The sequence below is a fragment of the Quercus lobata genome, chromosome 12 (genome assembly GCF_001633185.2).
Source record: "Quercus lobata isolate SW786 chromosome 12, ValleyOak3.0 Primary Assembly, whole genome shotgun sequence".
NCBI classification, from domain to species: domain Eukaryota; kingdom Viridiplantae; phylum Streptophyta; class Magnoliopsida; order Fagales; family Fagaceae; genus Quercus; species Quercus lobata.
In genome coordinates this window covers 18494646-18509613 of record NC_044915.1, presented here as the reverse complement: position 1 = coordinate 18509613, position 14968 = coordinate 18494646, and the positions used below count along the sequence as shown (strand labels likewise).

General features: G+C 32.8%; 2 protein-coding genes across 2 annotated transcripts; one reads left to right on the top strand and one right to left on the bottom strand.

Moving 5' to 3' along the window:
- Positions 1–967: 967 nt before the first annotated feature.
- Positions 968–5939, bottom strand: LOC115972486 (nitrogen regulatory protein P-II homolog). Its single transcript, XM_031092796.1, has 8 exons — positions 5548–5939; positions 5380–5425; positions 5134–5161; positions 3444–3531; positions 3032–3099; positions 2795–2864; positions 1328–1363; positions 968–1219 (listed from the first exon to the last, which is right to left on the bottom strand). The coding sequence occupies exons 1-8, from the start codon at positions 5762–5764 to the stop codon at positions 1155–1157; spliced, it is 618 nt and encodes a 205-aa protein (XP_030948656.1). The 5' UTR covers positions 5765–5939; the 3' UTR covers positions 968–1154.
- A 4926-nt stretch (positions 5940–10865) lies between these two features.
- LOC115970859 lies at positions 10866–13739 on the top strand. Its single transcript, XM_031090476.1, has 4 exons — positions 10866–11027; positions 11773–11932; positions 12172–12246; positions 13375–13739. Exons 2-4 carry the CDS (start codon positions 11780–11782, stop codon positions 13534–13536), a joined length of 390 nt encoding a protein of 129 aa, XP_030946336.1. The 5' UTR covers positions 10866–11027; positions 11773–11779; the 3' UTR covers positions 13537–13739.
- The last annotated feature ends 1229 nt before the right edge of the window (positions 13740–14968 follow it).

The following is a 14968-nucleotide window of genomic DNA, read 5'->3' as shown; positions in this document are numbered from 1 at the left end:
TAGGTACGAGTGGCTTTGGGAACAGTTCCCACTTCAGTACATGTGTTCGGCAGCGGAGTTTCCTAAGATTCTGCCGAGCACTTAAATGGCGATGTGACCGGACAATTTGACCAAGCATGTATATAGTGCCTGGAAATGGTTTCCCGAGCAGCTTGCGAGCGGGACGTATGCAGTCCATTTTTTAGTATCCGAACAACACTCAGTTCAGATTGGTAGTTATTGTAGGCTTGGGCTGAGGCTTTTGTTGATGTGAAGGTTGGACCCCCGACCCATATCATTAATTCATGGTCCAAGGCAAAATATGAACTTGGACGTTAGGTGCCGTATAAAATCTATCTTTGAGTTAACTTTTTTCTTTTTGGGTGATTCTCAATTAAATTATTTCAAGCATGATTGAAAGTAAACCATTGAGATTAACTAAAACCGCTGCTTGATTATTCCTTCTTACTTTCTCCTTAGTTTAGATCTTTACAATGGGAACAATTTCCAAATAAAAGTTGATTTTAGAATGAGCTCACCTTTCCAAAACAGGAGGGTAGTTAGGCTCATGTTAAGGTAGCCTGAGTGGAATAAAACAGCTGTTATGATTTGTTTGCAGTCTTTTTGCTAGTGCGGGTTTAATTTGGGTTTTGCTTGGACTCAACTCTATATTGAGAGGGAGATTTTTATGGGAAATTTCCATGCCTGTTGAGTGTTCTTGGAGTTGGGAGCAAAATACTTCAACTGAGGACTGAATGTAGGCAATTGATGAGATATGAGGGTAGGGAATGGTAAAGCTTATTTCCACTTGGGATGACTCTTGGCACCCTGTTGGTCCTCTTTGTAGAAGCGCTAGATCAAAGGAGTTAGTCCAAATTCAAACAAAAATTGATTGATATTTCAGTTGGGGAGGTGAGTATGTAGAAGTGTGGCTACCTGCTTCTTGTAAAAAGTATATACCTGCAATGATACTTGGAAGGCCATCAGAAAGAGAGAAGCAATGATACTAGTCTTTTCTTTTATTTCTACTCTTCACAAGAGAACAGTTAACAAACAAGAGCATATTTTTAGCTCTTAAGGAGAATGGACAGAATTGGATTTGGGAATGTTTAAAGCAGGTTGCAGTAAAGAGGCTTAGTCGCTAGTCTGACACTGCTCATTTAAACTCTCACAGGTCAAGCAGGAACGGACGTGTCAGCTCGCCCTCCGGCCATCCTCTCTGCCTGCTCCCCACGTTCCCCTGAAAATCAGATATCAAAGATTACTTGGATACATTCTGCATGGTAATACAAATAAGGAAATGATAAAGTATCACAAAGTTTTGATCACTCAAAAAGCAACGAGTTACCAGTGCGAACTCTTATAACATCTGAAACAGGAACCACTGCACAATCAATGAAAATGCATTACAGGTTTGATTTAAAAAAGCTGAAGCAAACTAATTACTAATAGAATCCACAAACTGATTTGTTTCAAAATTAACTGTAGCTATGATTAAATTACGCAAGCAACAAATAACTTGGTTATAATGGAAGACCCAATTTCATGTATCTGGGTTTTCTTTCAAAATGGCCAGCCTGATTATCTGGTTTTTACTTTCTAAGTGGCCAGCCTCAACCAACTTGGCTAACCTACCACCCTGTACTTCAAATACAGGTCACTTTTGTTAGACTTTGGCGAAGTAATTTGTTATAAAATGTTCCACATGATGTGATAAATACTAATGCAGTTATATAGTCTGATTAGTATACATATTAAAGTTTAACTACATCCCTAATTAGCCAACTGACTTTCAATAAAGCATATGTAGGAACTTTACTAATTGAAGAAAAGATGTTTCACCAAGCATTATATTCGAGTGGATGACATGAATTTCTTAAGTACGTTCCAGAGTAGCACATTTTTAGATATCCACTCCTAGTTTACTTGTAGCCAGTGCAGTATGAAAAAAGTAGCATTGCTTCAGATTGTTGTGAAGATGTGCCCATAAAGAAATGCAGAGTCCTAAGCAAGCCATAAAGGCTATAGGTGTCAGAATAAAATAACTTTTATTTGCAACTGTGCATGTGAGTTTTCTTTCCCCAATCATTGTAGCTGTAAGGCTTCAGATTAAGGGAAAAACTACCATGAGATGTGTTCCATGTCCCTAAGAAAATGCAACTTTCATTCATTTGAAAAATTATAGTTTACCTGAAAAAGAAAATTTTATACAACTGGCTATCCCTAAAACCAAATAGAGGCAGTGTACAATTTTATGAAGACATAGTATGGATGACAAATATAGAAACAAGAAAATCCCTAAAATAATTTATTGGTTCATCTGCACTTAAGTATTTGAAGAGAAGGACTTGGATTTCAACTATTAGTTCAAGTGACTTGAATAAAGTATGAAAGGGGATATTTTTCTATTGATGAAATTGATGGATGGATTTAAGCATTATTAATATGTGAATTTGAAATTATTAGGCATAACCGTGTAAGATGTTTTCAAATCCATAAAACTTACAAGTGTTTTTGTTGGAACAAAATCCTCCAAGCTAAAATCTATCATGTGTTGTAAAATCATATTAAGTAATTTATACTAACAATTGTTTTTCAAATCCCTTGATTTTAAATCCTCAATCCAAATGGAACCTTACATAAAACATCTACCAAGATCCAAAAAAATAAAGGTGCATATAAATCAACTCTGGCCTAATTTTCCATTAACCTGGTTGTATACTTAGTGTTATGTATTAGCTTTAAAGTTCAACAAAAAGGCTTGAAGGAGTTAAAATCTACTCATCAGAATTGACTAAGAAATTTGAGATCTTACAGAAAATTTTGCCATCACCAATCTCTCCAGTCCTTGCCTCCCTGATTATCTTGTCTATTACTGCTTCAACCTAAGAGAGGATAATATGCAGGTATTAACTAGTAAAATTATAGTGACAAAATATACCATGACATTTTCCCATTTAACGAGCAGAAATGTGCCACATAGCTTCATGCTAGGGAAAAAAAGTTCAGTTTCTAGTTCAAACAAAAACTACCACTTTTTGACTCTTCATACCTGATCTTTGCTCACCACAATCTCCATTTTAATTTTAGCAACAAACTTGTCTTCAGAAAATTCAGAGCCTACAGGGTGATAAACAAGAACATTAAAAAAAGAAGAAAAAGAAGAAGGCCAAATCAACGACCATATGAGACCAACCAAAAGTGTTCTTTCTTCAATTCCAAAATAGGCAATATCAAAGAAACCCAACAAAGAAAATATTAAAGTAAAGGAAAGATCCATATCAAAGTATAATTATTCAGTCAATGAGCCATAAGTGTTTTAAATCTGATAGATTGGAAGTGAGCATTGTGAATAGAGGAGGGGATGCAATCATGCAAAAGGAATTTCTTTCATAAGAGATAAATCAAATTAACTAATCTACTAGGTAAATTTATTTCTAGCCATAATGAACCAACAAACTTACCACCCTGCCTTTCTGTTGAACCACCTTGAGCACCAAAGCCCCGAACATCAGATACCGTAACACCTCGAATTCCCATTTTCAATAGAGCCTTTATTTTTCAGAAAAGTAGCGAACATTAGTTCCACATCATTTGATTAATTAGCTTCATCAGAATCATGTTTTGGAGAATTTTAATAATTAGAGAAAAATGTAAAGCCGAATGTTGGCTAAAGCTGTGATTTTGTACAGCAGTGAAGGCATGTGCCTTTATGCAACTTTTGCATTAAAGTATAAATGATAGTTTGAAATAGTTTGAAAAGGTATTGCCAAATGGAAGCCAAAGAAATCATTATATAGCAGCAATAGCTTTAAGATAAGGTTTTGTTTATGAATATAAGATGTATATAGCCACATGTGGAAGTCACTAATAGGGTCATTTACTTACCGTTGAAATAACTACCATGAATGGATGTCATAGTTGACTACCAAATAATTCTTGTCTATTAGTGATCGCCGCCTCATTCAACCTCTCACAAATAAATGTTCCGTGTTGCAATAACAGGCAACAGAAATTTTCAAGAGTTTCATGTGAGGTCACTATTGTGGAACTTTTACATAACTTTGAGAATGGACAAACTATTTCCATTACAGAATAGGGATCAGACAGAATTTTTCATGGTACGGTGATACCAACATTCTAGTTTGTTCGGCTGAAAAATCTTTTGGGGAAATCTCAATTTTTTCTCAGTAAAGTAGAATGCAGTTCCCAAGGGAAGTAGTTTATAGGTTATAGCCCTAAATGTTTTAATGATAAATTGTTGTGTCATTTTTTGGCGGTCCAGGTGGTGGTAATTATTTCAAGAAAACTAACCCAATTGTGTAGAACCTATTGGGAGCATCTTGTAGCTGCTATAAATTGCAGTAACAAAGAATGGCATTAAAAACCCTGAGAACAGCATGAGCTCTGGAAGAGCAGTGGGGATCTTGGCTCCACTCTAAGGAAATGGCACTGGAGGAAGTATATAACTTGGCCTACAACTTTATAATCATGACAATAGTTACAACAGGACTGATAGAACAGCATGTGGTTGGTTCTTTTGACATGCAGGGACAAGACATTCTAGTATATGACCACAAAATTCATAGGGTCAATAAATGAGGGCTCTACACGAGATGAAATATGTCTTAACTAAAAATTTATCCATAAATTCTCTTCCTTCTCCAAATCAATCCCATAACTTCCTTCTCTATTCATCTCATGGTGTTATAGTGACATCTTGTAGCCACTGTGTCCAGTGGACCATACTCTTGCCTTTTACATGTAATTCTTGTAGCTTGCAATCTACTTTAACACAATTTCATTAACACAAAACACCACTAACTCACTACATTAGATTTTGTGGGCTAGAATATGCTCACATATCTCAACTAAATTGGATTAATCATTTCATGACAGTAAAAATATTTCACAAATGGAAAAGCTATTGATGCGTATTTAAGAAGTTGACAGAAATCTGATGAAAGAGTGATTGTAATTACCATTTAGAGAGGCTAAACTTATCTTGAACTATTCAATTTTGCAACTAATGCTAGATACTTTAATTGCATAATTTTGAAAATTTTCTATCAGAAACCAAAAAAAAGAAAAAAAAGAAAAAGAAAATCTATATGTAATTACACAAAGTCATGGTCACGTTTCATTAAGCCTTACCGAAGAAACCTGCGGGACTCGCCAGGGCCTGTTTCATCCCAAATTCAGCAGCGAAACAAAGATAATGAAAACACAGTTAGACAAATTCAAACTCAATAAGCTCATTTCAATATTAACAAAACAAAACCCATAATATATAATAAATCTTACAAAACAATGTCATAACACACACACGCTTTAAAAAATAATCTAACAAAGAAAAAAAAAAAAGCATAGTGAACAAAGCAAGGTGAGAACTATACGCACCTCAAAATAGCTTCCACTTTGTAAAATTTGGAGTCCGGGACATAACCTAAAAGGGCAAGCAAAGCAAGAAAATCAACAGCAACAAAAATGATTGACACCGAGTAACATTAACATTTTGATCGAAAACCCATTAATATTATCTGAGAAAAATGGGAGAGAGAGTAGTACCAGGAGAGGTCTGGGTCTGGGTTTGGGCTCTGATAATGGGAAGAATTGAGGGTTTCCTTGAGTGCTTAACAGTGACATTTAGGTGATGAGAGAAGTGGGAGTGTGTGAAGTTGGGGCGGGCAGAGAAGTCAAAGAGAGGGAGGTCTTTGAGGTGGGTATGGGAGTGGAAGGGACTAAGACTAAGGGCTCCACCACCTGGTTTCGCCATTGTAGCCATGGGTGTTGGTGGAGAGTGGAGAAGGTCCAGTCTCCGTCTCAGCAGGTAGCAGAAGAAGCTCCTTCCCTGCCTCGAAGTTACCGCTATGCGTTTTTATTTAGCACCGAAAAGTGGGTTTCGGTTCGGCTTTGAAATGACGCATGGACACTTGGACAGGACGACGCTTGGAATTTCTTTTTTCTTTTTTAAATGTTATTTACAAATTACACCACTTTTGTATTTAAATGTCGTGTGGATATATCATTTTTTATGTGGAAAATATGATGCGTATATTTCTATACCACTCACAAATAATCATATCATATGGTAAATTATGATAAAAGTTATATATATATTTTTTTTATTGTGGTTCTAGGAAACATTGTTAATTTATTTTTCCCTCCTCCATAAATTAAAATTATTGGTTTCATGCATAATGTGGAAACAATCAATTTCATAACTTTTTTTTCCTTTTATAATTATTAAGATAATAAATTATAATTAATGTACAATAAACGTGATGTTAATTGCGACCTCATATGAAAATAATGTTACATTAATCACACTTTATTATCTTATATATTGTAAAAATAAATAATTGAAAATTGTGAAAAATAAATATGTTATATACATAACATAGTTAACATTGAAAAAAAACCAAGGAAGTCAGTTTCAAATACGAATGGGAAAATGCCTTGTCTTGTATGTCCTAAGTGTGCAAAAATAAATAAATAAATAAATATATATATATATATATATATATATAATCATTGTTTTTCTCTTAGCCCTCTAAGGCTCTAACAATTAGTTTTTTTTTTTTTTTTTTGGTTATCTCATTAATGTCGAAACCATCAAATTAAAGATGGTAAAATACCTCAACCCCGTTCCACACCCAACTTACCCCTTCTCCTACCCTGGAGAGATTTAGGACACTTATGATTCGACCTTGACCCAACCTATTACCATAACTAATTTCATGATAAAAGTTTAAATAACTTCTAACAATCTACACCTTTAAATTATAGAACCTAGTTTACAAATAATAATAATAATAAATTATAATTTATTGATGATGAAATAAAATTATTTACACATCACATGATTAATAACAAAAAAATACTAACAAAAGATCTGATTTGTCACAAAAATCTAAGAAATTAATTGCTCAATTGAAAGTGCAATAATCAAATCTGAGTTGTTGCCAGCCAACCTATTCTTTACGTACATGCTAAATTCCATGCTATTCAATTCATAAATTCATCTTTTATTCTTTCTCAAAAAAAATCTTTTATGTGTTTTTTTTTTTTTAATAAAAATGAAATCTATACATTTTATAGATTAATCAGTTATTGATTTTTAATCATCTTGAAATTTTACAAGCAAAGACAATGGAAGTAATGTAATCCAACGATTGATTTATCAAAATTTGCATCCAATAAAAAAAATTAAGTGGTCTAACACAACTTAAAATTACATTAGGCGCAATGCTGAAATCTTGAATATTGATAATGTTTTTATTGTGGCTGATTGCAGGCACCTCATTTCCCAATTTCCTCAAGTTAAATGTTCCACTACTATCGTGAAACTAACCGGTGTGCCGATACTCTAGCTAGATTAGGATGCTCTCAATCCCTTGATTTTATGTACTTCAATTCCCCTCCCCCTAGTATTTTGAATGTGTTTCTCTCTAATTTGTATGGACTCACTCAGATTAGGCTTTGCCCTCTGTCTGATGTATCTATATCTTTTTAGTTGAATGATATTTCCAATTTACCAAAAAAAAAAAAACATTAGGTGTAGCTCTCTCTCTCTCTCTCTCTCTCTCTCTCTCTCTCTCTCTATATATATATATATATACACACACACACATATATAAATATAAATTCTTTATAAATTTGAGTACTAAGTACAAAATTTCATTCTTCATGATAAATGTTATTAAATACCTCATAAATGATTGCAAAAAAAAAGTTGAGTTTCTCCCCCTTCCAATCAATCATAAAAACCCAAAATACATGATTGGTAAGTACAGTAAAACTTTGGCCTACAATTGATTTTTTTTAAAAAAAAAAAAATTTTTAGAGAGATTTTCAACCTATAGCGTCTGCTTTTGATGATAATTCTTTATCACCAGACCAAGATACTAATCAATTTTTGGTGTAAGTGGAAATTAAACCCCAGATCTCTTATACAACTATCAGAGACTTTACCAGTTAAGCAAACTAGAACCCACGCCTACAATTGAATTTAGATCTTGAGTTTTAAAGTGATTGCTTTTAATATGTGATAAATTAAAAAAAAAAAATTGTAACAAATTTAAAATGTTAACTTTTTAGTGTCTAACTTATTTAATAGATTGATGATGTGTCAATTTTTAGTTTGTTCAAATATTTTTTTAAATGTATAATAAGGAATTTAAATTGTGATTTTCTTAAGGAAGGAGAGTAAATAATATCATTAAATTTCACAAGATTCTAGAGTTTGACAATGTTATTGTTAAGGGACAAAAAATAATGACTTTCTTTTGTTGAGACAAAAAGGATGAATTTAACCTCCTCATGATTTAGAATAACTCATAAAGTAAATAGAGTAAATATTTAAGGTGAAAACACCATTTTGGTCCCTACATTTTAGAGTTGCAGTCAATTTAGTCCCTATATTTTGGTAGCAGTCAATTTGATTCCTACTATTTTTAATCTGTAATCAATTTGGTTTCTACCATTAACTCACTAACGGAAAATACTTACGTGGCAAATGGTGTGCACGAATTGGCACATTTAATGTTGACATGGCTAAAAAAATAACTATAAAAATTCCACATCAACATTAAATTTCAATTTATAATTTTAAATATTAAAAAAAAAAAAGAATCTCATATTTTCTTTGCATTTTCATGCACTTTCTCAACAACCAAACACAAAAATACAAATATTAAATTTGATTTTAGATCGACAAAAAAAAATTGATATAAACAATCAGTCAAGACATCAACACAAACACCCATTTCTTATGCCACACCACAACATTCATAACCCATTAAACCTGTTGCTTGTCCCTATCACAATCTCAATCACAAATGAAAACAACCAAAACTATAGCCAACAGCCCACACTTCTTAAATCACCAAACCAACCCCAGTTTCTTAATCTTGACCCACATGTCTCCTTAGTTTACCAAGTTGAAGAGAGATAGAAAAAGCTTAGGATTTGGAAATTGGGTTATAGGTTTTTTGATTGAATTCACTTGTGTTGCGTTCGGCCACGCTGTGCCACCAACCGAAGCTTCGCCTCATGCCACTGTCGCTGATCTGCCTTGCTATGAGTTTGGTGTTTTGAATTGGGTTTTTGGGGTTTTGATTTTGGTTTTGGTTTTGTTTAGAAATTTGGCCACCCCCTCACAATCTGGGATTTGTCCCCATCAAAGCCATTGAATTGGACTCAACACAAAGACACCAACTTGACTCATTTTGGGTTTGTTCTTTTTTCTTTTCTTTTTGTTTTGTTTTTGCTTTTGTTTTTTTTTCTTTTTTGGTTCTGTTTGGTTATCGGGAAAATTTGCTAAATCTTTTTGTGTTCTAAAATTTCATGTTCTTATTGGTTATTTATGATTTGCATATTTCTCAATTGTATAAAGGTGAGATGCTATTGAATGTTTTTGTGAATTTAGTGATTTAAGATAGAATATCAAGAAAGTGTTTTTGTGATTGACTATCAAGAAAATCTAGGATTGCAATTTTTTTTTTTCATTTTTAAAACTGCGAAATAAAAATAATTTTTTTAAAATTAAATGCTAATATGGCATTTAAAAATATTTATTAAATATTATTTTGATTATTTTATTTGCCACATTAGCTTAAATGCACCAACTGTGCACACCATTTGGAACATAAGCATTTTCCGTTAGTGAGTTAACGGTAGGGAACAAATTGATTGCAAGTTGAAAATAGTGGAGATCAAATTAACCGTTACAAAAATGTAGGGACTAAATTGATTGTGACCTTAAAATGTAAGAACCAAAATGATGTTTTCGCCAATATTTAATTTATTGAAATTGTAGATAGAGTAAATAATAAGGATAACACTCATCAGTATAAACAATGTATGGCGTTTGGTATGGGGTAATATTTTAGAATTCTCAGAAATGTTGAAAGATTCATATGTTTGGTTGCAAATCACACAAGAGAATTAGATGCCAGGGGTATCTAGATTCCCACATAACCTCCTTCTTTTAGGAATGTGGATTCCTTTTGAAACAGGTAGGTATCCAAATTCCTAAGCTTAAAAAAATTACATTTGTTATAAATTGACAATTTTACTATTTTTCACTTATCATTTAACCAATGGAGATAAAACATACTTATAAAAAAAGAAAAAGGAAATAAAACATAAAACAAATCATTAATTTCTATTCCCTTATTTTTATCTCTTCCTGCCACAAAAATATAAATGCTAAAATAAAATAAAATATTTATTTCTCTAATTTGGGATTGGTTATTAGCTAAAATAAAATAAAATAATTATTTTTATTAATAAAACATGATGGTGTGATTTTCATAAAGAAAAATAATTTAAATAGTTATTTTTGTATTATACATGTCATTGTGAAATGTTAGACTTAATGAATTTGTCCTAATTTATAGTTTATATTTTGTTTGTTATTATTTATTTAGAGTAAAATTAAAAAAATTAATATTGGGTTTATAAATCCAAGGATAGTACGAGAAAAATAAATAATTCCTTAAAAATTTCTATAAATAAACCAAATAAAAAAATAGTTACATTCCAGACATTTAGTGTCAGCTTGGTTTGTGCATCCGCGTTCACGTGTCTTGCATTTTTGACTTTTTTTTTACTAGCGCTCCCATGAACAGTATATTTAGGTTAATGAACCGTATATTTAGGTCAATGAATAAAAGTAACCAAAAATTATTTTTTTATGACTTATGATTTTTAATTTTTAAAAAACATAAATGATATCCAAACGGGCGCATAGATGACAAAACACCACCTTTTAAAATAATCTGGATGCCACGGATCCCGTACCAAATGCCATCCAATGAGGTATAATAAAAAGTGAATAAATAAATAAATAAATAAATAATAAAAGAAAAGGAAACACGCCAGGCTGATAGCCGTTGACCACAAATTGGGCCATTCACCACCAAAAATAGAGGACAAAAAAGCAAGAGGGTGAATAGTGAGCCCCCAAAGAGTTGGTGTTGACAGAAGTGGCAGAGAAAACAGGATTCATAGTTCATCCCATATCACCAATCTCCATCCATCAGGTTCTCTTCTCTCCCTCCATCTCTTTAACGTCCTCCCTATACTTCAATCTCAATGTGATACGTACAACTTAGATAGGAGTATATGTACTGTATGTTCTAATTAGACGAATTGAAATTGTGTTACTGATACTTGATTGATGTTGAACCCGTGCAAAAATGTGTTTGAGATTAAATTTTAGAACGTTTCGAGGAATTGGGTTTGTTGGAATTTGGACTTTTCTATCATTTGGGTTGAAAAAAAGGGAAAAAAGAGAGACAGACACAGAGAGAATCAGAGAAATAGAATCTGCTTAGCTTCGGCCATCACAGTTTACAGTAGACCTTTTTATTTGGTATTTGGTACAACATATTCATGGAGCAATTGAGGTTAACAACTATTCCTAGTGTTTCTATTTTGTATTCAACACAAGTTAGAAAGCCCTTTTATGCTTAGTAGTCACAATATTTCAAATTTGATTTTGTATATTATTATCAAATTGAACTTTTTTTATTGGTAAGTTACACAAGCACCTGGTGGGTGTTGAGTCTTACAAGGTTTCATTTGAGCTAGAGCTTATTGGCATTATCATCAAATTAAACTGAAAGTTGGTTCCTTGTTTTTTTCCCCAGTTGAATTTAGAATGTTTTGTGGATGTGTCAAAATGCATTCTTTGATATTTCATATTATAAAAAGAGAATGAAAGGGGTAGAATTTGTATGGCTTCAAAAAGATTATTAAACTGGTCTCCCCAATTACTATCTGTAGCATTCTAATGGCTTCAGAAGATGGGGTGAGCAAAGCAGAAGAGTTTGTGTACAGGATCAGTACCGCTAATGAGTGGGAAGAGTTGCAAAAAAATGGATCCGTCTTCGGTGGAGAACTTGACAAGTCTTCTGGTTTCATTCATCTCAGTAATCTCCATCAGGTTTTCTTACACCACCCACTAATATTCTTTTCCTAGAAAGGGCTTCATTTCGTTTATATATCAGTTTTCTCTGTTTGTTTATTGGAGAGAATCAGAGCAGAGTGAAAGAAAGATTCTTTAATCAGTCCCCAGTTGGTTCATTCTCAAGAATCCTGGTGGTTAATTTGCTGTTACTTTTAACTAATGCTAGTATTTTGCTTTGCGGCTGAAACTGATTCCATGTAGTGATTTATCTGCAGGTTCAGGCAACATTACAGAACTTTTTCCTGAACACTAAGGTGGATTTGTACTTGCTTCAAATCGATGCTAAGAAGGTATGCATATATAACTGAAAATGTGTTGCTTTAGAGAATTTGAGTGATGTATAGATAATGTTATTGGGCGACAAACAATAAGAAGTGTAAAAAGTAAGAGCTATATGATAAATTGCCAATTGTCTTAAAGTTTAAACTATTAAGAAATGGTGAATTTAATCACTTTACTGTTATTTTTATACTCCCCCTCACACATGGACTCAGACTCCTCATTAATAAGTGGGGTCCAACACGTGAGAATTTTAACTTTTTAAATGGGAAGTAGAGTGGAAATAGGGTCTGGATTCAGGACCACTTGCTATGATATCATGTTAAATTATCAATTCTCCCAAAAGATTAAGCTGCTAGGAAATGATGAATTTAATCATTATTCTAATACAATGATTAACCAAGCATGAGATGTAATGTATCAATCTTTTTTCCCACAGGCTCTCTGTGTATTACGTTTAACCTGTTGAATGTTTCTGTTTGTTTCTCATTTATTCTCTGCATTTTCTGTACAAGATCATTTAAACTGGTTAAAGGGATTGGGGTGTGTCTGAAAGGCACCAACTTGAAAGGATTATGGTTCTAGATAGCTTTCTTAATGAAGTTTTACTGTTTTAGACTTTAGTTAAAAAACTTGAATTAATCTGAGTTATAATCATGCTTATATGCTTGAAGGAGACATGTATTTAGGCTACTAAAGAACATTTTTATCTATATCCCTGGAACTACATATCCTTGTTGTAGATGCACCTTAGAAGCCTATTCATTAGTAAGTTACTGCAACTTGGAGGTTCCAAGTGCCAACTTATAGTGAGGGCCAAATATAGAGTTTATAGAATCGGGGAGAAGTGATCTAAAATCTTAAATTCACTAAATTGAAGGATGGAATATTGAGCAAGAACATGTTCTAGAACTTAACTAATTGATGCTGTCCATTAAATGTATATGAAAGCTAATGTGATCCTTTGTTTGGATTGCTTAATTATTGACGTAATAAAGCTAAAGGGTCCCTTAATTGGTTGGTTTTTTTTTTTTTTGGGGGGGGGGGGGGGGGTGTGTGTATGTGTTTGTGTGTGTGTAAAGTCTAATCCCAATATCTAATTATGTGTGGTGGCCTTTTTGATGTGGATTTTGTTGTAGCTTGGTGATGGATTGGTATATGAAGCTATGGACGGTGCCAATAGCTACCCTCATTTCTATGGCCCATCTCGTAGTTTCAGTCCTCTCCCCTTAAATGCAGTCACAAAAGCAGAGAAGCTGTCTATATTAGATGGCCGTTTCAAATGTAGTTTGCTGGATTAAGTAGTTATAAGTGGCTTCGATTTCTTTGGTCATTTCACTTTTTTTTTGGGTGTGGTGGGAGGGAGAATAATGTTGGAACTTTAATGTATTACTTGTAATAATCCAAAAATATACTACCCCACTTCCTCTCTAAAAGGTTGATGATTCAAAACTATGTTGTAATTCATAAATCTAATGACTGCTCCCTCTGTTTTTTAAGATGTTATTGTCTCCGAGCAACCCCATCTATTTCAGTTGCAATTCTGTTTTGTTGTCAATAAAGCCTTTCTCTGTTGATTATCCCCAAAAAAAAAAGAAAAAGAAAAAACTGATAACTGCCATCTTTTAAGCGTAGTATGGAACAGGCGGCAACCAAGATTGCAACTAAGTTTATAAAAAAAATAGTAAGTTGCAACCAGTTGATATGCATATTGTCAAGAGTTTTGTAGTTCAATTAGCATTTCTGAATATTTCTAATAGAGATATTCATGATTCAAATCCCCTTAACCCAATTATACTATTAGATTATCAACAAAAAAATATTTTTTTGATATGTATAATCTATGAATATTTTATTTAAATTGGACCCAAAGTTCCAATATTGTGCAACATGCTTTCATGTTTCTTGACTTTTAATTTCATAATTTGAATATTTGTACCATATTTCCAGTAGTATTTCTAATAATTCCAAATAATTATATGAATATAAATTTCATCAAGAACAATAGATCCCTAAATAGGAAAATATTTGCTATTTTTTGTTCAATTTTGGGAGTCTCAATCGGATAAACAAGCCATAAATTCAGAATCTAGGCAAAAAAAAAAAAAAAAATGATATATTAGTCAATATTGATCAATGGATAGTTGACAGACAGTCAAAAGTAGAGGTGTGCATGGGTCAAGTTGAGGAAAATTTTCAACTTAACCCACTATGATGGGTTAAAAAAAATCCAACGCAATCCAACTCACATGGAATGGGTTGGACTTGGGTATATTATTATTATTATTATTATTATTATTATTACATTGAGCACTAAAACAACACCACTACAAACTATTTTAAATTTTAACAGTGCTTTTTTTGAAGAGATTTTAACAATGCTTCTGAGTTCAAGCCAACACATGAGGAGATTGAAATAAGGAGAACTTAGGGTTTGGGTTTTATTTAGGAAGAGGGGCAAAAAAAAAGTAAATAACAAAATTGTATAATATATTTTCAAATAAATATTAAATATATTTTTTAAAATTTAAATATATATTAAATATAGGTGGGTCGAGACAGATTAGATGGATTTGTGAATTTTATAACCCAAACCTAACCCGACCCAAAAAAAATTTCACAACCCACCAACTCCTAAAAACTGACTCAATCCAGCAAGTTGAGTTAGATCGAGTCGGTTTTGGCAAGTTGGCTGCACACCCTTAGTTAACGGTCAGTGGAGAGAGAGGGGGT

Coding starts and splice junctions, on each gene's coding strand:
- LOC115970859 (XM_031090476.1), top strand. CDS start 11,780: ATGGCTTCAGAAGATGGGGTGAGCAAAGCAGAAGAGTTTGTGTACAGG. Junction 11,933..12,171: donor ATCTCAGTAATCTCCATCAG/GTTTTCTTACAC, acceptor ATTTATCTGCAG/GTTCAGGCAACATTACAGAA. Junction 12,247..13,374: donor TTCAAATCGATGCTAAGAAG/GTATGCATATAT, acceptor ATTTTGTTGTAG/CTTGGTGATGGATTGGTATA.
- LOC115972486 (XM_031092796.1), bottom strand. CDS start 5,764: ATGGCTACAATGGCGAAACCAGGTGGTGGAGCCCTTAGTCTTAGTCCC. Junction 5,162..5,379: donor AAAGTGGAAGCTATTTTGAG/GTGCGTATAGTT, acceptor GGGATGAAACAG/GCCCTGGCGAGTCCCGCAGG. Junction 2,865..3,031: donor TTGTGGTGAGCAAAGATCAG/GTATGAAGAGTC, acceptor ATCCTCTCTTAG/GTTGAAGCAGTAATAGACAA.